This window comes from Rhinolophus ferrumequinum, chromosome 5 (genome assembly GCF_004115265.2).
Source record: "Rhinolophus ferrumequinum isolate MPI-CBG mRhiFer1 chromosome 5, mRhiFer1_v1.p, whole genome shotgun sequence".
Taxonomy (NCBI): Eukaryota; Metazoa; Chordata; class Mammalia; order Chiroptera; family Rhinolophidae; genus Rhinolophus; species Rhinolophus ferrumequinum.
Genome location: NC_046288.1, coordinates 82,650,889 through 82,677,946, shown reverse-complemented (window position 1 = coordinate 82,677,946; position 27,058 = coordinate 82,650,889). Strand labels below are relative to the sequence as shown.

The following is a 27,058-nucleotide window of genomic DNA, read 5'->3' as shown; positions in this document are numbered from 1 at the left end:
TTTCTGCAGAAGGTCCCTCCCTCCACAGCAGAGCGATCCCACCAACAAAGGCTGAGGGAGGGATGGACGCGGTTTGGCCCCAGCCGCACGTGTCTGGCATTCTCCACGAGCTCAGTGAATCCTGTGAGGGGGTGACCTGCGAAGCAGCTCTGAGAAGGAGAGGTCCAGGGAGGCCAAGGGCTGACGGACTCCGTGAGCCTGAAGGGGCTCTGCTCTTTCTTGGGGGTGTGGCCTTGGAAACCAGTCCCAGGCCCCTGGGTATCTCCTCGTCACCTGTGCAGTGGGGACAGCCGCAGCCAGCTCTCAGGCTGTCGTGAGAGTGGGAGCCCATCAGGCTTGACTGTGGGCCCTGGGGCACAGTGGTGCACACAGCAAACTATCGTTGGTGCCACCACGCGGATGCCTCCAGTGACTGACCCTGTCAGTGAACAGGAGTGACGGTGCCGGGCGGGGAGGGGGCTCAGCTCACCCCTTAGGGAGGGAGCTTTTCACTTTCCAGCAGTGTCTGTGAAAGTCACGCAGGCCCTACACAGGCATTTTGAATCACTGGAAGCAGTGCCCTCACCTACAATGCAGCTTAACTGCAGCACGGAGCCCCTGTTATTATGAGGATGGCAGCATCCTTCCCGATTCCTTTTTTAACCCAGGTTTACACCTAAGCGTTCCCTGGGCTTCTGAGAGCAGAGAAGGTCCATGTGAGGCAGTTCTGATCAGATAAAGATGAAAAGCAAAATGCTCGGTGCCAAAGTCTTGACAGGTTTTATTGTCTAAGAAAGTCAAAGGAGACAGTCAAGGAGAAAAGAAGACACAGTCACACCTGAGACTACTGCGCACAGCGGGTGAAGTTCCTGCTGGTGTTAGGTGGTGACTTGGGGGGATGTGCCCCTAGAACCCTTGAGCGGCCGAACTGGCAGGGAGCCCACGTCAGCCCCCCCCCCCCCCCCCGTGTCTCCTACAGCTGCTTTGTCAGAGGCAGAATTCCCTGTGCTGTTCCGGCTTGGCCCTGTTGGGACCCCTGAGGACACAGGCCCAGCCACGTAAGTTCCAGGATCCCACGAGGGTAGAGCAGGCAGAGATCCTAGAAGCACGGAGCAGGGCAAAGGGCCCCAGCCAGGGTCTACTCGTCCAGGTGTTAATTTTCAAGGTACTTGGGATTCTACGCCCCTTTCTGCACTTTATAACCATCCACATTCACAAACGGTGCTGGTCTCAGCAGCCAGCACGGTTCTTCCGTCGTGCTGGGAGGCCCTGGTCAGGCCAATGCCAGCTTTTCAGTTTGGTGGAGAGCTCTACGTAAGGGACCAGGCCTGGGGACAGAAGGCAGACCAGTGGTTGCCAGGGGCCGGGGGGAGAGTGGGGAGTGGCTGCGAATCGGTGTGAGGTTGCGTTTTTGGGGTGATGATGATGTTCCGGGATAAGAAAGGAGTGATGGCCGCACAACTCGGTGAACACATTAAAAACGACTTAAAAAGATGTGTTCTATGGCACATGAATTATGTCTCAATTTTGAAAAGAGATCACGGAATGAAAAAAAATGCATTCACATCAATCGTCTCATCGGTGGCAGAGCTGGGACCGAGCCCAGGCAGCGTGGTACCCAATGCTGCGCTTTCAACCCCTATGCTGCCCTCACGGACAGACCAGGCAGTCAGACCCAACTTCCCTGACCGTCTATTTATAGAGAGTGCCCTTCTCCTTCCTGGGGAATCAGGTAAACACCATTCTTTTCTCCATAAGTCCCTGGACTTGGCGCCCATTCTTAATCCCCTTGTCAGCCTTCTGTGCTCCAGCCGAGTCATCCTGGCGTCTGGGTCTCCTCGTTCAGACCCGCTCAGACCATGGCTTTGTCAGCCACGTCCTTCTCCCTCTCTCAGGGACCATCTGCCATCAGATCAGTGGCCTCCAAATGGAATTCAAGAAAGGAAGACCGAGAAGTGTGGTTTGTTCTCGTAAGAGCACAAGGACGCCCACGAGATCTGGACTTTGTCACTGGTGACCTGATTCCGGGGAGATGTAAGGTGCGAGGCTGGATTTTTAACAGCTGGAGACCAACCCTGGTTACCAACGACCTCTGTGACATTGGATGTCAGTCTCTGCCTTTCATAGCCCCACTCATCTTTGAAGTTAGACCCGAGATTAAATTCTGGTCCTCCTGCTGACTAGCTGTGGGGCCGTGAGCAAATTCTTTCTGGAATCACTGCTGTCTCAGCTAGAAAAGGAGAACAGTGGTTAACACGTGCTTTGCAGGGTTTCTGCGAGGGTGACAGAGGTGACACCTAGCCTGGGCCTGGCCCAGGGTTGGTTGGGAGCCAGTAGATGTTGGTGCTTTTCCCCCTTTGCCGTGGTTCTGAGCCCACGTAAGTGGCCCATCCTAATGGAAGAGGGGTCTGAGGTGAGACCTGCCACCCCCGAGCCTGTGACTTGACTGGGTTGAGTGCCTGCAATTCACATCTCGCACCCGAGCGGGAAGTCTAGGAGTTGCAGAGCCGGCATACCCACTCTCGGGGGCCCCCATCTAATTCCATCAGCCACTGCCCCTCCTCCCTGTATGCTCTGTCCCCTTGGGGTCTCTGCCCAGCTGGACATGGACACCTCCGGTGGCCTCTGCTGAACCCACCAAGAGCAAGTATGACACCCTCCCTGGCGGGGTGCTGTCTCTTCATTTGCAAGATGCCAGGTCACACCCAGGTGCCTGCTCCCATCCCCTCCGCCTCTGAGTGCGCTTGACTCTTGGCACAGTGTGTGAGGCTTGATTTTCAAAGCAATCTAGCCTCTTATTTCCTGAACTCATTCACGTTGTCATTCATTTCACTGGTGGGCATTTCTGGAAGGACAGGGCCCGCGTGAGGATGGTAACGGCAGGAGCGGAGCCGCAGAAAGAAGGCTTGGCATGGAGCCCTGTGCCTTGTTTTAGTTTTTCCTAACAAACCAATGCCATCAGCTTTCTTGCCTCTGGTGACGTGCCCCCTTTTCATAAAGCGGGGTCAGCATGTCCCAGTCTGCCAGGCACCTGGAGCAGAGGCTCCATGCAGTATTATTGCTTTTCATGAAGAAAGCTCTTTTTCAAAACCTCATCTCTTCTCCTCATCTTTGAAATGTCAGCAGGAGACTGAAGCCAGAGAAAGTGCAGAGATTTCAAACCGAGGACCATTTACTGGCTACTCAGCAGAGACGTCCCTCTTTCCAGGCTGTGTGTGATTCAAATTTAAATAAAATATGAAGTAGAAATATGAATAATGTTTATTCGGGGCATTTTTCTGGAGTGTCACGTACCCCTTTGAGATTCCAGGTAGCGAGTTCCTGGTGTACACACCCAGCTCCTTTTACTGTGACACAGCCATTTAGCCTGAACTGGCCTGGCCTGAGAAACCCAAATATTCTGGCTCTTGGGGAGGGTCCGAGTCACGTCCCAGGTCTGACTGACAGCTAGATGGGTGTATGTGTGTGCCAGATGAGTAGGGGGTGATTTCTTTCCAATCACTGTCATTTTCACACCAAGCCCTCTTGGGCAGGGACCCAGGCTAACTGGCTGCTATGATATTCTCCCCACCATGTTCAAAGCTTGGAAACAAATTATTTGTTATCAGTAGGTGCTGTTTGGGAAGCTCAGAGGCCACGTCTCACACAAGTGAGAGGAGTCTCCTTGTACAAACATTAGGACTTGAAATCCGCCAGAAGCAACAGCTGCCTCCACCAATTAGGGAAACACAGTAGGTTTGCGTCTCCCCAGGCCTCCCAGGCTCCACTAACCGCACAGCTTGGCACTGAGCAAACAAGAGAGGGCCTTCCGCCTGCAGAACAAGCTGGGCCTTCACTGGCCCAAGACAGCGCCCTCCATCCAATGAAACTAATACAAGAGGCTGCTTAACTCCTGGATGAACAGCTTCTCTGGCTGATCAACACAACCAGTGCCATCTGCTGACACCAGGTGGGGAGCGGGGGGGAGAGAAAGGTGAATCTGTGGGCTCCAGGCAGGGGGAAGTGGGAGGGAGCCCGGAAAAGGGCACGTCTCCATGTTATCCCATCAGGCCTGGGAGCCTTGATTACGAGAATCCAGCAGAGCCAGCCAAAGCTTTTGTCAGGAGCTCTCTGTCGGGACAAGCTCAAGTGGTGTTTAGCTTCGTTCTCATTTCAGAAGGGCTGTTAAACTACATTCCTTTTCAGGCGTTTAGATGTGTTTGACTTGGATCTTTCTTGACAGCTGAGGGGTGTGGATTGAGATAGAGTAAATCGTCCCAGGCCAAGGGACTGCAGGAGGATTATGGGAGAACAGAGAGGTATTCAGAAAAGCATGGGTGGCTGAATGGTGCTAGAGGTTAAAATGGGTTTGAATTAGAGACTGGGCCCAAATTCAGGGGCTGTGAATGCCAGACTTGAGGAGTTTGGCTTCATTTGGTGGACACAGGATCCACTGCGCAGCATGACAGCAACTCTTTATAGAATACACACAGTGATAGGCTCTTTTCTTATAGTATATGTTTTAACGATGACATTCACCCCAGGGAACATGCATTCTTATGCCCATTTTACAGATGAAGAAACTGAGACTCAGAATGGCAGTAACTTGTGAAATGACGTGGCTAGAAAGCAGCAGACGGAGGAAATCTACAATTTTCTGACTTCCAAGTTGGAGCGTTTTCCTGCTGGCCATGTTTGTTCCCTGAGGGGTTGGCGAGACGCAGCCAAAGCCCCACCATAGGAATGAGTCACCAGGTACATGGAGGGGCAGGGTGAATGGGGGTGTGGCCCCCGCTGACCTGTCTTGTTCATCTCCTGTCGTTGCCTCCCTGATCCTCTTATTGAGCCATTCCAGTCTTCTCTCAGTCTTCTTCCTATTTTTGCACCGGCTGTTCACTCTGCCTGGAACGGTGTTTCCCTTCCCTCCCACCTGGCTACCTAACTGTCCCCAGCCCTCAAGGAGGACAGAAAGACTTCCCAGGCCCTCCCCTGATGCATTAGGGCTGCTCCGTGCTCCCTCTGCCCTGGGCTTCCTAGGCGGGCTACCCCAGTCTGGTGTCCCTTCCATCTGCTCCTCTCGCAGCGAGTGCCCTGCAAGCAGGGACTTGGTCTATTCATCTCTGTGGGATCTGGTACACTGTGGACACTCAATAAATGTTGGTTGATTTGAGAAAAATGCATTGATTGGAATTACATGTCTCTAGGAGGTAGACATTATGGCTCGAGTCCTCTGCGGTGTCCAGAGGTGAGGCAAGAAGGCCCTGGGTTACGGGCCCTGGCCGGGGGGAGGGAGAGAGGAGCTGCCAGAGAGGATGAGAGGACCACAAGGGGTGGGAGGGTTAGGGTTAGAGAAGGGTTACCGGTAGAGGCGTCTGTGGGGAGGGCTAGGACATCTTTCCAGTGTCTGACCCGGCCACTCCGCGCTTCATGCCGTCTCAGCCCCAGACGCCTCTACCAGTTGGATTCCCACATGGGCCAGTGGGCTCTCAACCACAAGGTTGCCAGTTCAATTCCTCGAGTCCCGCAAGGGATGGTGGGCAGCGCCCCCTGCAACTAAGATTGAACACGGCACCTTGAGCTGAGTGGCCGCTGAGCTCCCGGATGGCTCAGTTGGTTGGAGCGCGTCCTCTCTACCTCTAGGTTGCTGGTTCGACTCCCGCAAGGATTGCTGCAACAGTGGCAACTGGACCTGGAGCTCAGCTACGCCCTCCACAACTAAGATTGAAAGGACAACAACTTGACTTGGAAAAAGCCCTGGAAGTACACACTGTTCTCCAATAAAGTCCTGTTCCCCATCCCAATAAAAAACAGATGTTCCCCAAAGAAAAAAAATGTATGGGTTACTTCCTCTTCATACAATAAAACTAAATTGTCAATGAGTGACAATAACAAGATCACGTCTACTCGAAAAATGAAAACTTTTCTAAATATAATGAATTGTTCTGAATATGGAATCAAGATGACAAATTATTTAGAAAACTTTGAGAAAGTGGCAAATTAGAGTTTCTATTTCTTAGTTAGAAATATAACAGCAATAAAAACAACTGAGTGATACAAAAGAAAACCGCAGTGAAGATGGAGGCATGCCACGTTTCTCAATGGCAATAATGAATTATGAACAACTGTCTCAACTGGGCTCAAATTAGTGAATCATTTGAACACACTTCCAATAAAAATTTCAATGACATTTTTGTTTGTGTTAGAAAATGAAGAAATAGTTTTAAAGTTCCCACCAGAGAATGAACAAGTGGGTATTTCTAGCACAGTTTTAAAAATGAAGACTAGTGGGGACAGCATTAAACATATAATAAAGTGACAACAATGAAGTGTGGGCACTAGAGTAAAACTATAAAAGGAACAAAGTGGGTGGCCCAGAACCAGAAACTCTTGTATATGAATTTAATGTGTGGTAAAGAAACCTCAAAACTCAATAGGGAAAAGGTTGGGTTAATGAGTAGTTTAAGAAAAAGTGGTAAGAGAGGTGGGAAAAAGATAAATTTTAATGCTTTATGCAATATTCTAAAATAACTCAAATGATTTTAAGAATTAAATATAAAAACTGATACCATAAACAACCCATAAATACAGATAAAGATTCCTTGTATTCCTGAGAGGGGAAAAAAATCTTAAAAGAAAAGACTTTACTACATAAAAATATTTTTTATAATCCAACATTAAAAATGAAAGGAAATTAAAAGTAAAAAAAGCCACAAAAATATTTGTCACAAATATCTAAAAGGGTTAATATCTTTAACAGCAACAGAGACTGTAAAAATACCAATTAATCAAAGTACGTGAATACACAGATCGTTTACAGAAGAAATGTCTGAAAACTAACTTATTGTGGTGAGCTCAGTAATGGCCTCCGAAAAGACATCCACATTCTAATCCCTGGAGCCTGTGAATATTAATTTATGTGGCAAAAAAAATAAAGAAAATATTTTGTATTTGAGGATCTCCAGATGGGAAGATCATCCTGGATTATGTGTTCTTCTAAGAGGGAGACAAAGGGAAATGTGACTACAGAGAGAAGAGGAGGACGCAGTGTGACCACCAAGGCAGAGAGTGGAATGAGGTGGTCGTAGGCCAAGGAATGCCGACAGCCCCCAGCAGCCAGAAGAGCTCGGGGTCACGTTCTCCTCGTGGGCCCCAGGAGGGAGCACAACCCTTCTGACACCTTCACTTTGTCCCAGTAAAGCTGGTTTTGAACTTCTGGCCCCCAGGAATGTGAGAGGATAAATTTTAGTCTCTGTTGTGGTAATCTGTTAACAGCACCAACAGGAAACTTATGTACTTATAAAATATTCAATCTCACTAATAAGCAAAGAAATTTAAAAAAGATGATAATTCAATACTACACTAGTTGTTACTTGTATTTATTTACGGGTTGTTTATGATATCAGTTTTTACATTTAATTCTTAAAATCTTTTATTTTAGAATACGGCATAAAGCATTTCAATTTATCTTTCCCCAACTCTCTTACCACTTTTTCCTAATATCAAATATCAAAGAGCTATTTAAATGCTTATGGAAGACAAAACTATAGCGTGACACACACTCTGGAACACTGCTGGTAGGAAAGTAAATTTAAGCAGCCTCTCGGGAGCAAAATTTGATAATATGCATAAAAGTCTTAAATAAATTGATATTCTTGGACCCATTGTTTCCATTTCTTGGACACTAAATGACAAATCGAGATTTGAATAATGATTTAGGTAGGAGATGGTTCAACCCAAGTTTGCAATTTGCAGTGTTTCAATAATAAACACTGGAAACAATTCAAATGTCCAGCAAATAAAAGAACTATGAAACAAGTTATGGTAACTCATAAAATAGAATATTGTACAATTATTAAAAGTATCATAGCAAATAATTTTAATGACTTGTTCACCACATAATCTTGCAAAATAATCAGCATACAAAGTTATAAATGGAATGAACCAAATCCTGCATTTGTGTGTGTGTGTGTGTGTTTGTGTGTGTGTGCATGCATAAGTTACAAAAAATAATGGAAAAATTATTTTTAAATTGTGAAAATGTTTATCCAGAAATGGTGAGATACAGAAGTTTTCATGGTTTTATTTCACAAATTCTCTCATATTGTGTATAATGGGTGTACAATGGATGCATCATAATCATAAAAATCAAACAAGTAAACAGAAAGGAGTTCAGGGATTTACAAAGGAGATATTTGTTTCAATATTATTCATGTCAGTGGAAATTCAGAAAGGCATTCGATAATGGACAGTACTTACAGCGCACCTGCGTGATGGAACATGATGCTGATACTATTTTAAAAGTGTGTGTTTACAAAGTGATATAGAGAACTGATTTTGATACGATGGTAAGTGATTTCTTTAAAGCAAGACACAAAGCTAAGCCAGTATTATTTCTATTGCACAAGAGATACATAGAAACAGAAAGAAATAGACCAAAATATTAAAAGTGCCTGCCCCCCCCAAAAAAAAATACGGCAGAATTTCAAGTGGCTTTACTTCCTTTACGTATTTCCCAAATGTTCTAAGCTGAGCACTAAATATTTTTATATTTAGTGACAACTAAATAAAGGGACAAAATGGACCTAAGTCATATGGGAAGTGTGCCGCCATTAGAACAATGATTAGAACTCTGAGCTCCCACTTCTTTCCCTGGCCTGACACCGCATCCAGACCGGATGTTCTTTCAGGCACTTGAAATCATTCATTCATGCCCCCAAGTTGTTCCCGTGTGTACCCACACTTTTGCCTACAATTTTCATCTAAGTTCCTTTCTTTTTTATCATTGCAGGAGAAATAGCTAATTAATAAGTTTTTAAAAATATCCTTTGGAAGCATAAGATGTCCCATAGGCATTAAACCTCCACAATGTTTACAGTGTGGCTTTGATTAAACTCACGGCACCAGCATTAATTCCTACATTTATTTCCTTCTAAAGCCTTCTGGCGGCTTCCTCTAAAGCCTTCTTGCTACTTCCTGCAGCCTCTGCATTTCAAAGCTATTACCTGCACTGAAGCACCGTTTTTCTCTTTAATCTTTTTACAAGCTCAGTTGTCTCTGTCTTTGAAGGTCAATGAGAAATAAGATTAATATGGAGAAAATGAAATTCTGACACTTAGTGACTAACTAGGGATCTCATTTGGCCAGAACGTGGCAAATCCCCAGAGGTGAATGAAAATGTCCCACTGATGTTCTTTCCTGGACCAGAAGCCCAATGCCCTGGAGCACGGATGTGAAAACCAGACATTGACTGAGTTACTCACATGTCCTCCCAACCAGCTCCCAGACTATCTGGGAAAATCCATCTAAGGAGCAGAGACAGACTCCACTCCTTCCCAGCTGGCTCCAATCAGAGGGTGGGCGAGGGCACTGTGCCCCTTGGTCAGCATCGTGTTTATGAGCCCCACTGTTGCACGGAGACAGTCCTTGAATCAGCTCTACCTGCAAGCCACTCTGTGACTTGGGCAGTTCATCTCAGTGACCTCGTCATCTTGTCTGCTGCAAAGCTGCTTCTCCTCCAGGGCTACCTTAGCATCTGGTACCCCATTCTACCTGGCTGATGTGCGGCCAGCAGGAGTTATCCTGGACTCCTCCTCCCACAGACACCGCTTCCCACCACTCAATCTTATCCACCTGTCTCCGCGCCCACAGCCATCACCCTAATCCAAGCTCTTAGCTTCTCTCCACTGGACCAGCGCCATCTCCCCGGCCTTGGCTGGCCCGCATTCCTTTCTCCGTAGCTCACAGCTGCAGCTCCAGCATCCGACTCAGTGATCAGCAAATGTGCTGAATGGAAGAGTGAATGAAGAGAGAAGACAGAGGATCAAGAAAGACCTGGGACCTGTTAAGGACTGAATGTCTTTGTCCCCCCACCCCCAATTCATATGTTAAAATCCTAACCCTCAAGGTTATAGAATTAGGAGGTGTGGCCTTTGGGAGGTGATTAGGTCATGAGGGTGGGGCCCTCATGAATGGGATCAGTGCCCTTATGAGAAGAGAAGGGAGAGATGATCTCTCTCCCCTTCGTGAGAACACAGCGAGAAGATGACCACTTACAAGGCAGGAAGAGGGTCCTCACAAAAACCTGACCGTGCTGGCACCTGATCTCTGACTTCCAGCCTGCAGAACTGAGAGGAACAAATTTCTGTTGTTTACAAACCACCCAGTCTGTGGTATTTGTTACAGTAGGCTGAATGCACGAAGACAGGACCCAAGTAGCAGAATTGGCCGGATACTGATTTACAAAAGAGGACGTTGACGAGTGATGAGCAATTGGAAACTATCTCAAAAAAGAAAAAGCTTAGCTCTGTTGAGGCAGATGTTTATTTCCTTTTTACTCCGATGGATAACAACAGTATTGTTCATTGACTTTAAAATATATATTTTATGTTTAAAGAGCTAAGTTGTAGTTCTTATATTGGTTTTATTGTCACATACATAATGTTTATTTTTGGATTTTAAAATATGTTTCAAAACAAAAGGCAAAAGAATCTCTTTAGTGTGGAACTTTGCTTTGGTAGAAAGACGCTTGCATTAATTATAGAAATTGTCATGCATGGGACAACTGCAAAGGTAACGTGCGAGTTGTTTTTGCAAAAGAGAAAAATAAATTGCAGTTGTAATAACCTCAAGAGGTTGATAATAAAAGATCAGAAGCAGGTGTCTCTGAGGTGACCTGGATCAGCTGAAATAGAAGAAGTCATACTTCATGCTGTAGAATTATACACTCTAAAATGATTAAAATGGTAAACCTTGTGTTATGTGTAATTTGCCCCAATAAAAACAGCAAAATAGGGCCGGCCCGGTGGCTCAGGCGGTTAAGAGCTCCGTGCTCCTAACTCCAAAGGCTGCTGGTTCGATTCCCACATGGGCCAGTGGGCTCTCAACCACAAGGTTGCCAGTTCAATTCCTCGAGTCCTGCAAGGGATGGTGGGCAGTGACCCCTGCAACTAAAATTAAACATGGCACCTTGAGCTGAGCTGCCTCCCGGATGGCTCAGTTGGTTGGAGTGCATCCTCTCAACCACAAGGTTGCCAGTTCGATTCCTTGAGTCCCGCAAGGGATGGTGGGCTGCGCCCCCTGCAACTAGAAACAGCAACTGGACTTGGAGCTGAGCTGCGCCCTCCACAACTAAGACTGAAAGGACAACAACTTGAAGCTGAACGGCGCCCTCCACAACTAAGATTGAAAGGACAACAACTTGACTTGGAAAAAAGGCCTGGAAGTACACACTGTTCCCCAATAAAGTCCTGTGCCCCTTCCCCAATAAAATCTTTAAAAAAAAAAAAAGCAAAATATTCCAAAATAATTTTTAAAGGATAAATGCCAACCAGCTCCCATTATCCTATCATCATGTGGCCACCACGTTTGGTTCCTCAGCTTATAAAACCATCCCTGAATGAGGCAGGAGGTGGCTGTAGGGTTAGTAAGGCTCGGGCACAATGGGACCCTGAATCCCCCTTATGGTGCTATTGTGATTTATAACAAGAAACATATATTTGTTCTTCCTTCCCTTTCTGGAAGAGCTCCTGAATCCCTTAGAATTTCCTAAGTGATGAGGTGTCTTGATAGTTATTAATATAACAAACCCCTTTCAACCACACCTGAGTTTAGTGAATGAGGTGACTTGTGGACCACACCTAAGGAAGGGGGCTGGATGCTAAGGGAACCAACCGGGTGATTGGGACACCCCGAAGTTCAAGGACAGGAGAGGGGCTGGAGGTCGACTCAGTCGCCAATTGCCATAATCTAATCCTCCATGCCTATGTAACGACACCTCTCTAAAAACCCAAAAGGGTGGGGTTTGGAGAGCTTCTGGGCTGGTGAACACGGGGAGGTGCTGGAAAATGGTTCACCCGGAGAGGTCCTGGGCGCTCCATGTCCCCTCCCTCACACCTCACCCCGTGTCTCCTTCATCTGTCAGTCCTGAGTTACAGCCTTTTATAATCAACCAGTAATCTAATAAGTGAACTGGTCTCCTGAGTTCTGTGAGCTATTCTAGCAAATTAATGTAACCCAAGGAGGAGGCCGTAGGAACCCCTGATTAATAGCCAGTTGGGCAGAAGGCCCAGTGACAACCTGGACTTGCCGTTGGCATGTGAAATGGGGGCAGTCTTATGGGACTGAGCCCTTCACCTGTGGGACCTGACGCTATGTCCAGCTACTGCCAGAACCGAGCTGAACTGTAAGACACCCAGATGGTGTTGGAGAATTGCTTGATGTGAGGAAAGAACCCATGCATCACAACTGGTGTCCGACTCCTCCTCACATCCCCAGAGAAGCCTGCATGTCCCGTTCTTCGCTGAGTCAGACGCGCCCCAGAGGTAGGTCGGAAAGCAGACGACCAGGTTCTGGTTTCAGCTCCAATACTGTTCACCTAGTTAGTTCTGTACCTCAGCTCTCTCTGCTTCCATTTCCTTGGCTGTCAATATGAGATGCTCACAAAGTCACTGTGAGGATTTCCACGGCATAACGAGTACATATGTTACGTAAGCTCGGCGTGATGTGCACATCTGCCAGCTTTCGTTTATTTCCACTGCAGCCACCCCCTGCCTCCTCCTGCCCGGATTCCTCCCACAAAGCAGGGGTTGGTCAGGTGTGCAGTGTTCCAGGGCATAGGACAGACATTTGACCATCACTCCTGCTTTAACCTCCTCCCTCCATCCTGGCCTTCTTGTGTAAGTGGGAAGGGAATGTCTCTGCGGCCCTAGGAGGCATCCTAGCCATTCTCTTTCCCTCATCCTTGTGGGGTACAGGCAGCCAGTCTTGTGGGCTTAGGTCACCCCTCCTCTCTATCCCCAGGGCACTGCTTCAGCCCCCCTCCCCCGCCGCACCACAAGCACCAATAGCAGCAGTCTCCTGCCAGGTCTCTCTCCTCCCTCCTCACCCTTCCCACCCTAAAGCATACCCACTTTTTAACTGACATCTGGCCACGTCACTCCCCTGCTCTAGTGCCACCCAGGGCTCCCTATTTCCCCAGGACAATGTCGGCTCAGTGAGCAGGTGCCTGGTCTCACGCTCCCCACGCATGCTCTTCCCTCAGCCCCCAAGCCATTCCCAATTCCTTCACAGGGCAGTTCCCCATTGCAGGGCTTTTCTTTAGTCATTCCCTTCTTCTGCAATGTGTTCCCTCCAAACCCCATCATTAGCTGCCTAACTCCTGCTCACCCTTCAGGGCTCAATTTAGAAGCCACCTCTTCTGGAAAGCCTTCCTTGATCACACCCCACCCCACCCCAACATGGGTGAGATCTTCTTCCTTGCCAAGGCCATGCAGCAAGTAAACTGTTAAACTGGGATTCAAAGTCAGGCCTTTCTGCTTCCAACACAGACAGCCAAAAACTTAAGAATGTGCAATCACATATTTATGTAGGTAAGACTCAGAGTGAGAGAGAACTAAGCAAAACATCTTGGAAAGATGCCCTAAATACATTACATGAAAACAGCAAGTTGTGGAACAATGTATGACACGATGCCATTAAAAAAAACTATGTATGTCTATATAGGTTTGTAAAAGCAAAGTAAAAACTTAAACATTAATTGAGGTGTTAACAATAGCTCTGAAATAGGTAGATTTGAACATTCTGTAAGGTTAGAATTTGTTATGTATTTTTATGTTCCTTCCTCCGCCGAATCAAACCTAATCAAAAGAACTCAGCAACAACTTTTCTCCAATAAGTGAAAGGGCTTGAATGCTCAGAAATTTCAAGACATAGGGTCAGGCTTTTGAAAGAAGGGCTCACCTCTGACTAGCTTTGTCCTGCAAGGGACATGGGAGCTGAGATGGTGACACAGAATGAGAACAAACACGGTTGGCCGAGAAGCCACACTTACCTTTCCCAGCAGCTCAGGCAGGCCCAGCAGCTGCCCCGTGAACACACCAATACAGATGAAGATGGCAGTCACCTGTCCCAGAGAACCACGGATCTCCTTGGGTGAGATCTCACTCAGGTACATGGGAAGTGCACTGAGGGCGATGCCTGTGAAGGAAGCATGGTGGCTGTGAGAGAGTTGTCTCCTCTGAGGGAGGAAGACTCTGGTCACGGCACCTCCCTCTGCTTCACCCTGACCAAAATAGCACTGTAGCCACAGCACCATTCCCAGACCTCTGTACAAACTGCCAATGCTTTAACATGCACTGTATCATTTAATCCATAAGGTATGGTGCGAAGGTGGACTTCATAGAAGAGGAAATAGCTGGTGATGGTGATACTGGTGGTAGTAATGATGTGGTGGTGATGGTGGTGGTGGTGGTGATGGTGGTGATGGTGATGGTGGTGATGGTGGTGGTGGTAGTGGTGATGGTGGTGATGATGGTGGTGGTAGTGATGGTGGTGATGGTGGTGGTGGTGATGGTGGTGGTGGTGGTGGTGGTGGTGATGGTGGTGATGGTGGTGGTGGTAGTGGTGATGGTGGTGATGATGGTGGTGGTAGTGATGGTGGTGATGGTGGTGGTGGTGATGGTGGTGGTGGTGATGGTGGTGGTGGTGATGGTGGTGGTGGTGATGGTGGTGATGGTAGTGGTGGTGGTGATGGTGGTGATGGTGGTGGTGGTAGTGGTGATGGTGGTGATGATGGTGGTGGTAGTGATGGTGGTGATGGTGGTGGTGGTGATGGTGGTGGTGGGGTGGTGGTGGTGGTGGTGATGGTGGTGGTGGTGGTGGTGGTGATGGTGGTGATGGTGGTGGTGGTGATGGTGGTGATGGTGGTGATGGTGGTGGTAGTGATGGTGGTGATGGTGGTGGTGGTGATGGTGGTGGTGGTAGTGATGGTGGTGATGGTGGTGGTGGTGATGGTGGTGGTGGTGATGGTGGTGGTGATGGTGGTGGTGGTGGTGGTGGTGGTGATGGTGGTGATGGTGGTGGTGGTGATGGTGGTGATGGTGGTGGTGGTAGTGGTGATGGTGGTGATGATGGTGGTGGTAGTGATGGTGGTGATGGTGGTGGTGGTGATGGTGATGGTGGTGATGGTGGTGGTGGTAGTGGTGATGGTGGTGATGATGGTGGTGGTAGTGATGGTGGTGATGGTGGTGGTGGTGATGGTGATGGTGGTGATGGTGGTGGTGGTGATGGTGGTGGTGGTGGTGGTGGTGATGAAGGTGGTGGTGATAGTGGTGGTGGTGGTGGTGGTGGTGATGGTGGTGGTGGTGGTGGTGATGATGGGGATGGTGGTAATGATGATGGCAGTGGTGGTGGTGGTGGTGGCTGGTGATGGTGGTGGTTCAGAGAGTTATATGTACTATTATTAACCTCATTCTAAATATGAAGAAAACTGAGGCACAGAAAGGTTGCGTAACTTTTCAAATCACCAAGTAACATTCAGAGGTGACCAAAGAGATTATTTTGCCCAATAGATCAGGTCTCTGATATTAGAACTTCAACTTTTCCCACCACTTTACAGAACCTATTTAAGGAAATCATGGGACTTTGTTATGGCAGATTCTGTTATATGTACTCATTTTACAGCATTTTATATACTAAGTCACGCACATATGACCTCATAACCTTTGGGATAAATTTACACGTTCAGAAGCTTATGACTGATGTTTCAAATAATAAAAGTTATAAAAATATTTTGCAAGATACAATACACTGCCTACACAGAGGGTCTATTAGTAGAAATAACGTGAGGCCTCGTCAGTTTTAAGAAACCTTGTTTCCACCCATATCTGGGTAGGGTTGCTCTTCAGGTCCATTATCGCCCTATAAATGTCTGCAAATGCATTTTCCCAGGCAGATTCATGGCTTGTTTAGCACATAGACCACACCCTCCAGAGTCACACTGACTCCCAGTTGAGTCCTGCAACTTACAAGCTGTGAGGCCTTGGGGGTGGTGTTAGCTTCCCTCAGCCTCGGTTTCTCTGTCCACAAGATGGGGATAAGAACTGAGTCTAACTTCATATAATTTCTGTGAAAGTTAAATAACATATGCTCAGTGCTTCACTCACTGTAAAGTGCTGTACAAATTAGTATTATTAGCACTTACTATTATTGTCTAATTTTTCACCAGATTGTGAGGGCCTCAAAAATGTCTTTCCTGACTTGGCCTCCCCGTGCCTCTAGCCCAGTTCCCAACACATTTTAGGTATAAATCAGTGTAGTTCAAGCTAAGCTGAATTTACTCCAGTTGCTAGCATTCAGGGAGACCCTTCCTAAAAAAAAAGTTAGTGAAGGGGGTGCATGGCCCAATTTATAAGCAGAGGATCTCATTCATTTGTTGCATCTCGGCCCAGGATAGCTTTTTCTGGTTCACCAGAAAGGCAAACACGCGTAAGGTACAAAGAGACAGTAATAATCTGAAAAGTCACAACATAAACCAGATGACATTTGAATCTTTATCTAAAATACAGATATTGGGAACATCTGGCCTCGTGGACAAACTGGCTGGCCACCAATCGATTTCATGTGCTGTGGTTTAGGGACCAGTGCAATAGAGGTTGAAACACACAAGATTCCAGTCCCAGAGCCCTACTGTTCTCACCAGTGACCCTGGACAAGCTAATTAGCTTCTCCTCGCCTCAGTTTCCTCATCTGTAAAATAAGGGTAATAATTGCTGTCTATTCCTATTGTGGTGGGAATGAAATTACTACATGTAAGTCTCCTCTCACGTGTGGTCACTTGATAGACACTTAAAACTGTCAGTTTCCTTGCCCCGACGCTCCCCCTACCCACTGGGGCTAATTATTATCATCTCACAAGAAACTAATATGGAAATGACATGGCAGGAAAGAGGAGGCGTGGAGTGGGGAAGGGCATGGAGCCGCTGGGCATGGTGATAATACCTCCTTCATACGTGTGCTGTGCACATGTGGAATATATGCTTAGCCGAGTGCCCAGCGTACAGTAATCTGTCAATACACGGCGACTCTTCTCACTTGCATGTTGTGAAATGACCTCGAAAAATGGGACACTGGTGGCTAAAGCAGTGGTCTACATGAAAGCTGGCCATAGGGTGACCAACTCAATCTAGTTTGCCAGGGACCGTCCTGGTTTTAGCACTGGAAGGGGGTGTCTTGGGAACCCCCTGAGTCCCAGGCAAACAAGACCCATTGGTCGTCCTAGGCCTGTGGTGCTGCATGAAGCATCCCCCACACCTGCGTGGCCTTTCTCGACCTAGGTCCGCAGCCCCAGCAGTTCCTCCTCTCCAGGTGCCCCAGCCTTAGTGTTACTGAACTCTCCAGGCTCTTTCTGATTGTAGGATGTCGGCCCTTGCTGTTCTGTTTCTCTGGAACCCTCTGCCCTCACAGTTCCATAAGCTGACTCCCTCCTGTCCTTCCTGGCCCAGCTCAGTCTCACTCCTCCCAGGTGACTTAGTTTGGAAGTCCTTGCCCACGTAATCAAGTTCAGGTGGGGTCAGACTGAAGGAGGGTGGGCCCTAAGTCCAATGACTGGTGTTCCTGTGAAGACACAGAGGGCGGAAGGTCATGTGAAGATGATGGAGAAAGTGGAGGGATGCTGCCACAAGCCAGGGACTGCCAAGGATTGTCGGCTGCCCCCAGAAGCTGGGGAGAGGCAGGAAGCAGACTCTCCCTCGGAGCCTCCAGGAGAAACCCACCCTGCTGACATCTCGATTTTGGACTTCCGGCCTCCCGAACTCTGAGAGTATAATTGCCCCCAGTTTGTGGTGCTTTGTTACAGCAACCACAAAGAACTACCGCCTCTCCTCACTGACCACCTGTCGAAATCAGCTCCTTCCCATCACGCTTTCTCTGCATCCGGTCCTGTGTTCCTCGGGGCACTTAGCACTTTCTGAAAGTATCTCGTTTGGTTCTTACTTTATTGTCTGTTTTCCCACCTCCAGCCATAACGGAGTTCCCTGAGAACACAATGCCAGGCCCGGGACAGGTGCTCAATCAACATGTACTGAACGGGTCCCCCAGGCACTGTCGCTCTACCGTCATTTAACCAAGGCAACAGAGAGGGTGAGGTTGGTGAGGTCGCCAGTGGTTGGGAATTGCAGAGCCCTGCGCGCTGGCACTCAGTTATAACGTGTGGAACAGTCCCCACGGCTAGTCTGACGGGGGCTGCAGACGGCGAGATCCGAGCAGAGGGCAGAGTGCCTTTGACTCTCATCTGAAACATCGACATCCCATCTCCGAGCACGTCTGGGACTACTTGCACCCTTCGCCTTTCTCAGGGTACGTGGTCTGACGGCCCAGGAGGAACAGCTGGGGGTCCACACCCCCACAGAAAGCTAGCTAACTTCCAGATTCCGCCTAGAGCCCAATTTCAGCAGCCGCTTGCAGCTCATGAAAAGCAGAAGGGACTGAGGAAACTATTCTCTAGGGACCATCAGAGATGCTGAAAGAAATACTCCAGAGACAACGGGAAACCTGCATTTTTCTATTGGGGTGCAGAACAATCTGAGTCCAGTGCAAAGCTAAGCATTTCACTGAATATAGACTTAGCTTTTGAAAACTAAAGCATGACATACATTTTTAAATTACATAAATAAGACGTGTGCCGTTTGATGGCTCATCACAGAAACTATTCACCTGTGCAATCCCCACCCAAGTCAAGAATCAACCTACAATATCAGCACCCCAGAAGACCCCCACCCCGTGCTGCCTCACCATCACTGTCCTCTCCCTCCTCCCCAGAGGTCACCACCAGCCTGACTGCTGTCATCTAATACTGGCATAAGGACTCAGAGGATATGTATTTTCTTTTGTGTCTCATCTCTTTTCTGTTTCACACAGATGTGAAACACACCCATGTTTTGGCATGTAGTTCTAATTTGTTCGTTTTCATTGCTGTGCAGTATTCCAATGTGTAAGTATACCACAGTTTACCTACCCTACTACAGATGGACATCTCAATACTTTCCAGTTTGCGGTGAATACTAATAGTGCCCCATAAACATTCTTGTACAAGTCTTTTGGTGCATGTGTAAGGAAGTCGTTACACATATGTTTTATATATTAATATGTGTATATGTATATATATGCAACACGTATATGGCAGTCATAATGTATGCATGTTAATTTTCGTGAAGACAAGTTCCCCAACTTATCGTACCAATTTACATCTTCATAAGAGATTATGAAATACTCACTGCTCCACATATTTGACAATATTTGACATTCTCAGTCTTTTTAATTTTAGCCATTGTGGTTTTAATTTGCATTTCTTTCATTAGTAATGCAATTTTATTTATTTATTGGCCATTTTACGTAGATGCCTGTTCAATCTCTTAGTCATTTTTGTAATAGGTTTTCTGTTTTTCTCTGATTGATTTGTAAGAGTTCTTAATGTATTCTGGGGAGCCCGTCGTCAATTTCATTCATTGCAAACATTTTTTTGCTCTCTATGGTTTTTCTTTCTATTCTTTTTATGAATAGAAGTCCTTAATTTTAACGTAGTCCAATTTATCAAATCTTTTACGTTAAACTAGTGTTTTTTCTATCATGTTTAAGAAATCTTTCCCTATTTTAAGATGGTGAAAATAGCATTCTATGTTATCTTCTACAGTGCTTACTGTTTTATACCTCATATTTAAAGCTTTTAGGTTGATGCAAAAGTAATTGCACTTTAAACGATTAAAAATAATTGCAAAAACCGCAATTAGTTTTGCACCAACCTAATACAATTCACCTGGGGTTGATTTTGTGCATGGGGTAAAGCAGTGTTCAGATTCCATTTTTAATGGAATTAAAATGTCAGAGTGTCAATATAAACACAGCATTTGTCACCCTAGACTGTGCTTTCTGCATTTCATCCCTAAGACAATTCCCCAAAGAGAAGGGGCAGCAGAAAAACACAGATACCAACCCCTGAAAACAAGCTACTGTTTCACAGAAAACAGCTAAGTTGTAGAAACAATAACCTAAGCTGTAACTGTAGAAATTTCTTATGACCATATATAAGCAAAAAGGGGGTTCGTTTATGGTTGCTGATGTTATTATTTCCTTCCTAATTGCCACTGGAATCCATGCTTCCAGAAAGATATAGCACATAGAAACATATTCCATTTGAAACAAACTTCACATACAATTTTCCAAGCACAAAAGCAAAGGTGCATATTGACATTCTGCTCGACGGTTGGAGTCTGTGGCCCCCATTAGACTAGCCAAGCTGTTCCCACAGACCACAGTTACAGCCGAGCGCCAGCCTGCTGGGATCTGGAACGCCCAGCCGCTGGGGACTCTGCCTGACTTGACATCATTTATTGAAAATACACTCTTTCTCTTCACCTCTCCAGCTGCATCTTTGCCATAGAGAAAGTGTCCACATCTGTATGGGTCAGCTTCAGACGTCTCTCTATTCCACTGACCTATTTTTCTACCTTTGCATCAATCTACACTGTCTAAATTACTATAACTTTATAATAAGTGCTGATATCCAGTAGATTAAGTTCTCCCGTTTTTCTTCTGGAAGATTATCTCCTGAATTCTCATTTCCATATAAATTTTAGAAACTGCCTTCAATTTTCATTTTATAAAACCTGCTTGGATGTGACTGGGTTTGTACTGCATCTGTACATCAATATAGAGAGAATTGGCATCTTTATAATATTGGGTCTCCCAACTGTGAACATGAAATACCTCTCCATTTATTTGTCTTTAATTTCTCTTCATAATGTTTCATATATTTTTGTGTAGAAGGATTGCACATTTCTTGTTAGACTTATTCCTGGGTATTTACTGGGTTTTTATAATATTTTAAATGGAATAGTTTATAAATTTCATTTTCTATGTAGGAATACAATTCCTTTTAGTGTATGGACCTTATCACAGCGAAATAAAATTGCACTGAGTATTACAAGTATACAAGTATGCAGACCTTCCATCCAGAGACCCTGCTAGCCAAATTCATTTATTCATTCTGAAGTTTATTTATAGATTCTTTTAGGTGTTTTATACCTTCATGTCATCTGTGAAAGATGACAGCGTTAGTTCCTCTTTTCCAATCTTTATAATCTTACGTTAAAATTTTTTGTTTGCCTTATTGCATCGGCTGGGACCTCTAGGACTATATTGACTCCGAATGGTGAGAAGCGTGCATCTCGTCCTGCTCCTGAACTCACAGAAAAGCCCGTTACTATCTTAGTATTGAGTATAATGTTTTTGAAGATAATCTTCACCAGTTTAAGGAAATTTCCTGCTATTCCCAACTGGCTAAGAGTTGTTTAAAAAAGAATTTTTTTTCTTACCATATAAATGCATATTGAATAGTATCAAATGACTTTTCTGCATATATCAAAACAATATGATTTCTTTTCTTAAAATGTATTCTGTAAATAATGGTAAAGTACCTTGATCAGTTTTTCAAATGTTAAGCCAATTTCCGCTGCTGGAATAACCCAAAGGGGTCCTGATGTATCTTGTTATGTTTTATGTTATGTTTATTTTTTTCCAACCAATTGCTTGCTAATTTGTCATATAGGATTTTTATACCTATGTTACTTAATGATATTGGCCTGTAATTTTCCTTTCTTGTCAAGTTCTTATTAAGATATGATATCAAGGACATGCTTATCTTATGAGTCGGGAAGTAGCCCCTCTGGAAATGTTCCTGTGGTGTTGGTACTATTCTTTCTTAAAGAAGCCATATGGGCCTTGAATTTTCTTTGTTTAAAGATTTTAAATTATATGTTCAACTTACTCAATAGACTAGGAACATTCAGATATTCTAATTTTTCTTATGTCACTATTGGTAAGTTTTTTTCTTTCTAGACATTTGTACATTTCACCTAAAATTTTCAAATATATTGCATAAATATGTTCATGATACATTCTTATCTTTCGAATGCTTCAGAATATCCATTTAATTCCTAACATTAGTTACTAATTCCTTCTCTTTCTTTTTATAAACAGTCTTAAAGGGGTTTATCAACTTTATTAATCTTTTCTCGAATCCACTAGGCTTTGCTGATACTCTCTGATAAAAATTCCTTTTCTAACTTCTCGAGCTAGAAGCTTACTTAGATCATTGACTTTCAGCCTTTCCTATTTTAGACTACATGCATTTGAGGTTATAAATTTTAGTCTAAGCACGACCTTAGTTGTATCCTACAAATTCTGGTATGTATTATGTAGTATTTTCATTATCATTTAATTGAAACTGTTTTAAAATTTCCATTGTGATTTCTTTTTGTCCCCCGGGTTACTTATACGCATGGCTTGTCCCCTGGAGACCATCTAATGCAGCAGATGTGAACTTGCACCTCTGGCCGTGTGGCCGCGCTGGGAAGGCTGTGATGGGGACACGTCCCACTCAGTCTTCCACGAACACAAAACACCCTTGCAATCCTCTATTTTGACTTTACAATGGTGCATGGGGTTTTGCCTCCAGCAACAGACTGCATCACATTTGTTTCAATGGAAAAATAAGGTGTTTATTTTTTTCTCCAAGCCTTCTAGAAAAAGGACATTTCATGAAGGTGTCTGATGCTTCTACAATAGCTCCAAATACCCCAGAAGAACCCAGTCTGAGTGGCACAGCCTTCTGAAAATGCCCGAGGCTTATCATTTGGTGTTAAATTATTTATTTCGAGCAGGACAATGGATTCCTCTTGTGATCAGCAATTTTCCTTTCCTTCTGACCAACTGCCTCACCTCAGACACCCTCCAATTCCTGTCTCTTCTTTGAGGGGGTTTGTGAGAACCAATGACGTGAAGCTTGGCCCAACTCCATTAGGCCACATCCCAGAAGTCAGAAGGAATTCGCTTTTTCTCTCCACTCCTTGTTCTTATTTCTTTTTCTGTCTCTTTTTGAAAAGCTCATAGGAACAAGGGTCTAAAAGACATCCGTCTTGAATAGGTAGTTTTGTAAAAATGACATCTCTCTTTGAATTCAGCTTATTTTTAATTAAGGAAATTCAGAGAGCAACGAGTTATGGGTAATAAGTGTCACCTCCCCCAGAATAGCTAGACAGTCAAAACAACAGGAAAGAGGCTAAGTGGATAAGCTATAAAGCTGCCAGAAAGAGAGACTCACTGGCCTCTATTAGGGAAGGACTTTCAAGGTTATATACTTGAATCTCTCCACCCTTTTTTCTAAGCAGGTAAGGTCTTTGAAACCAGACCATCTCAGTCCAAATCCTGGATCAGTACCTTGTTCACTGAAAATAGAACTAGCAACAATAAGAACAGCAATGATACCACTGCCATTCTTGGCATTGCTAAGTGCCTGGAATGTTCTCAGTGTTTTCCTCACATAGGATATCAGTTAGTTTTTACTGATCTACCCCAACAAGTGAAGGCTTATGATTAAGTCCCTTTGTGAGATGAGAGAAAGACGCTAAGATAGTGAGGCAGACTGTTGGGATGGCCCCAATATGTTCACGGTCCCCGGGTCCACATCGTTGGGTAGTTAGAGCCCTCTGACACTGACTACAGCTGGCCACGGACGTGCTTTGGTCAATGAGACATTAGCAAAGGTGTTGCAAGCAGAGACTTTCCAAGAGCTTGTTCGATGGGACTTGCCCCTCTTGTCACTCACTGGAACCCTGAGAAGTCTACGTGAAGAAGCCCAGGCCACCCTATCAGAGGCTGAGAGACCACAGAGATCAGAGATGAGCTGGGACCCCCTGACACCAACCCACCTGCCAACAACCAAACACAGGAGCGAGACCATGTGAAGTCACCTAGCCGCTGACTGGCCTGCGGCCGACCACGGACATGCGCGAGAGCCCCACAGGACTCAGCAGGGCTGGCCCAGCTCAGAACTGCCCAGCCAACCCACGGAATTGCAAGCTCAGGGGAATGCTCATTGCTTTAAGCCAGTATGTCTTGGGTTGTTTTTTCATTCTTATGCAGCAAAACCTAATGGATACAGACAAGGTAATGAAATCAACCTAGGAAAGTGGCAGAACCCAGGCAGTCTGAAGCCATCGCCCTCACCCTTGAGCGCTTTACTGTGGCACACACGTCTCTGAGCGCGTGTCCTCATATGTAAAATAACAGCAGCCCCTGAGAATAGGTGGCTGCCCCACCCCCCTTGCTGAGTCTCACCTCCATCCACACCCATGATGAAGCGGCCCACAATGAGCATTTCCAAGGCTCCTGCTGGGAGAGAACAGGCCATCAGCAACGCAGCGGAAATCGCAAACCCGTTGTTGACCAGCAAAGTGTACTTCCTAGAAGAAAAGGAGGGCTTTGATGAGCGGGCCTGACCGTGCTGCTGTCATTAGCCTGTCCATCCCAGGGCAGGGTCCCCACTGGCGCCCACTGCTGCCTCTGGCTGTGAGATCCTGAACAAGGTACGTCCTCCCTCTAGGTTCCTCACTGGCATGGATTACCATTACGATTAACTGCTCTGTGCACCGCTGTTTTAGGAACACATCCCTAAGACCTCATGGTTGAGAAGCATGATGCGTTTGGAGGCCTGGGGTCCTGGTCCCTGCACCAGCTCTTCCTTTTATGAGCTACGTGACTTTGTACTTTATCAGCTCTGTGTTTTCCTTTCCTCACCTGCAAAATGATCGTAATCATTCACGTGTATTGACCTCTTGCTATATGACAGACCTCATTATAAACTCTACGTGAGTAGCTCATCTACTGCTCAAAACAACACTAGAAGGCAGGTGATATTGTTAAACCTCTTATAGAGAAGCTAACCAGGGCACAGACAAATGAGAAACTTGTTTGAGGTCATACAACTAGTGAGTCAAAGAGCTAGGGAAACATCTTAGCGTCTCGCAGGATATTTTTTTTTCCCTGAAGACTCAAAGAGTGAACAGGTATTAAATTGTTTTATAAAGTGTAAGAAGCTGGGGATTTGACAGGGGACTTCATTATTACTTTTAGGAGTTAGATCTCTCCAGGCCAGAGCTCTTTCCAGCATTTCTGATTTATCTCAAACTTTCCATTAAATTTCCCCCTTTCTTAGGGATTCCCAAAGTTAATGATTTTTGCAACTCTGTGATAATGGTTCAAAGACTGCTCATTGCAACATCTTTTACAATGGCAAATGACTGAAACAACTCAAGTGTCCATGAACAAGGGACTATCTCAATCAATTATGATACATCTATCAAGTGGCGCATTATGAAAACATTAAAACAGAGGTAACTTTCTATATTCTGCTATGGAGCGATCTCCAAGATACATTGTTAAGTGCAAAGCGCAAGGTACAGAGCTTTGTGTGGAATGCGCAACAAAATGTGTGGTAAAGAAGTGTGTGTGTGTGTCTGTGTGTGTAGACAGGCACGAACCTTGGAAAAATTACACAAAAAGCTGTACCACTGGTGGTCTTTGTGCCCTGGGCATCCCCAGTAAAGAATTCGTGCCTTCTCTCTCCAGCACTCCCACACGAACACATCTAAGTACTGCCTCTCTGTCCTCATCCCTCTGCAGCCACTGTTCCTTGTATGAGCTTCCTTTCAGAGTGAAACTCCTTAATGAATATTGTCCGCTCACCTTCCCTTCTGTCCTCGCTCCACTCTGATGAGTTATTTCTCCCACGCCCTGGAAACCGTCCCTCCGACACTCATTGAGAACACCCACCTTCACAAACGCAGCTGCCAATTCTCTGTCGTCCCCTGGTACAGCCTTTCAGCACCATTTGATACGGCTGACCACACACTCCTTCTTGAAACATAATCTTCTCCAGACATCTGGAATCTTACCCTCTCCTGTTTTCTCCCTTCTAGCCTCACCTTCTCATCTCTAGGATCGTCTGTCCGCATCTCCCTGACCCCTTAGCTTCGGGGTGTCCCAGAGCTCTCGCTCATTTCTCTCCTATTCTCATCTCCACACACCCTCCCTGGGTGATTTCATCCAGTCCCACTACCTTAATTGATGACAATTCCCAACTATGTCTCTGGCCCAGACTCCTCTCAAATTTAGACTTATGTACATTTTCATGTGCGTGTCTAGTAGGCACCTCGAACCAAGTATGTTCAAGGCAGAGCTACTGAATTCCCACCACTAACCCAACTCCTCCACAACAAATGCATTCCTAACTCCTCTTTCCCCAGTCTTCCCAAGCTGTGTAAATAAAACCTCTACCTGCGTAATGTACCCTGGGCATCCCCAGTAAAGAATTCGTAATGGCTTAGGGGCCAAGAATCTGGGAATGACACCTGCATCTCTTATTTTCTTTACAACCCATATACGATCCATCATGGAGTCCCATCTACACTACTTCCAAGTATATCCCAAGTCAAACCACGTCTTCCACTACCTGCCCCACAGTATGGCAGGGGTCCAGACCACCATCACCGCACACTCGTACAACTGCAATAGCCTTGCGTTCCACACTTACCCTGCTGTGTAGTTCATGATCCACAGAGCAGCCAGAGTGACTCAAAGCAAACACTGGCACACTTCTCCTTACTTAAAACATTCAAGGGGCTTTCCACTGCACATAGAGCAAGCTCCGCGCCAGGGCCTACAAACCGCGGCCTGAGATGGCCTTTGCCACATCACCTGATACTCTGGCCTACATGCTCATGAGCCCCCACCGTCCCCAGCTATGCCAGGCTGGGTCCCGACTCATGCCCTCGTCCTTGGAGACCCTCCGCTCGTCGCATGAGTCTCGTCTTGCTAAAGTCTCAATTACATGCCACCCTGACACTCACTGGTGTGTGGTGTGAGAATTAGATGATTGATGTAAAGTGCTGAGGATGACACCTGGAACTTATCTGGAGCCTCAAGAAATTAAAAGAGAAATAAAATAAAACCCATGGTGATAGTTAACAATCACTGTGCTGACTACATGCCATGCATTGTTGTAAGTGCTTTATACTCACTGGACACTCTGTGAGTTAGATAATTTTGTTACCCCATATCCTACCTGAGGAAACAGATGTAGAAAGCTATGACCTGGTCAGGTCACATGCTATTCAATGAGAGATGTGACATTCTCATAACCACGAATGCCAAATGGTGGTTGCCAGACTTACTCACACCATTTATTTTTTTATCATTCATTCATTCATCTGGCATTTATTCACTGAATACACACGTGAGTAGAAATTGGGTGCTAAACATTCTAGGTTCTGGCATATTGCCGTGCGCGTGACAAAGTGTCAGCTCAAATGCTCTTCTCAATACACAAGTAAAAATAAAACAGATGTAGCATCTGGCGATAAATGCTGAGAGAAAGCTAAAGCCGAAGGGAGTGTAATTTTACACAGGGTGGACAGGGAGGGCCTCCCTA

The 27,058-nt window shown here is 45.8% G+C and overlaps 1 protein-coding gene across 3 annotated transcripts in view; it reads right to left on the bottom strand.

Annotated features, from left to right (window-relative positions):
* Positions 1–27,058, bottom strand: part of SLC2A9 (solute carrier family 2 member 9) — a 125,630-nt gene that overhangs the window by 55,945 nt on the left and 42,627 nt on the right. For all 3 annotated transcript variants that reach the window (XM_033105904.1, XM_033105903.1, XM_033105905.1), the window contains 2 exons: positions 23,908–24,032; positions 13,787–13,932 (listed from right to left, as the gene is read on the bottom strand). In XM_033105904.1, the coding sequence (XP_032961795.1) occupies positions 13,787–13,932; positions 23,908–24,032 (271 nt within the window). The remainder of the gene's footprint in view (positions 1–13,786; positions 13,933–23,907; positions 24,033–27,058) is intronic.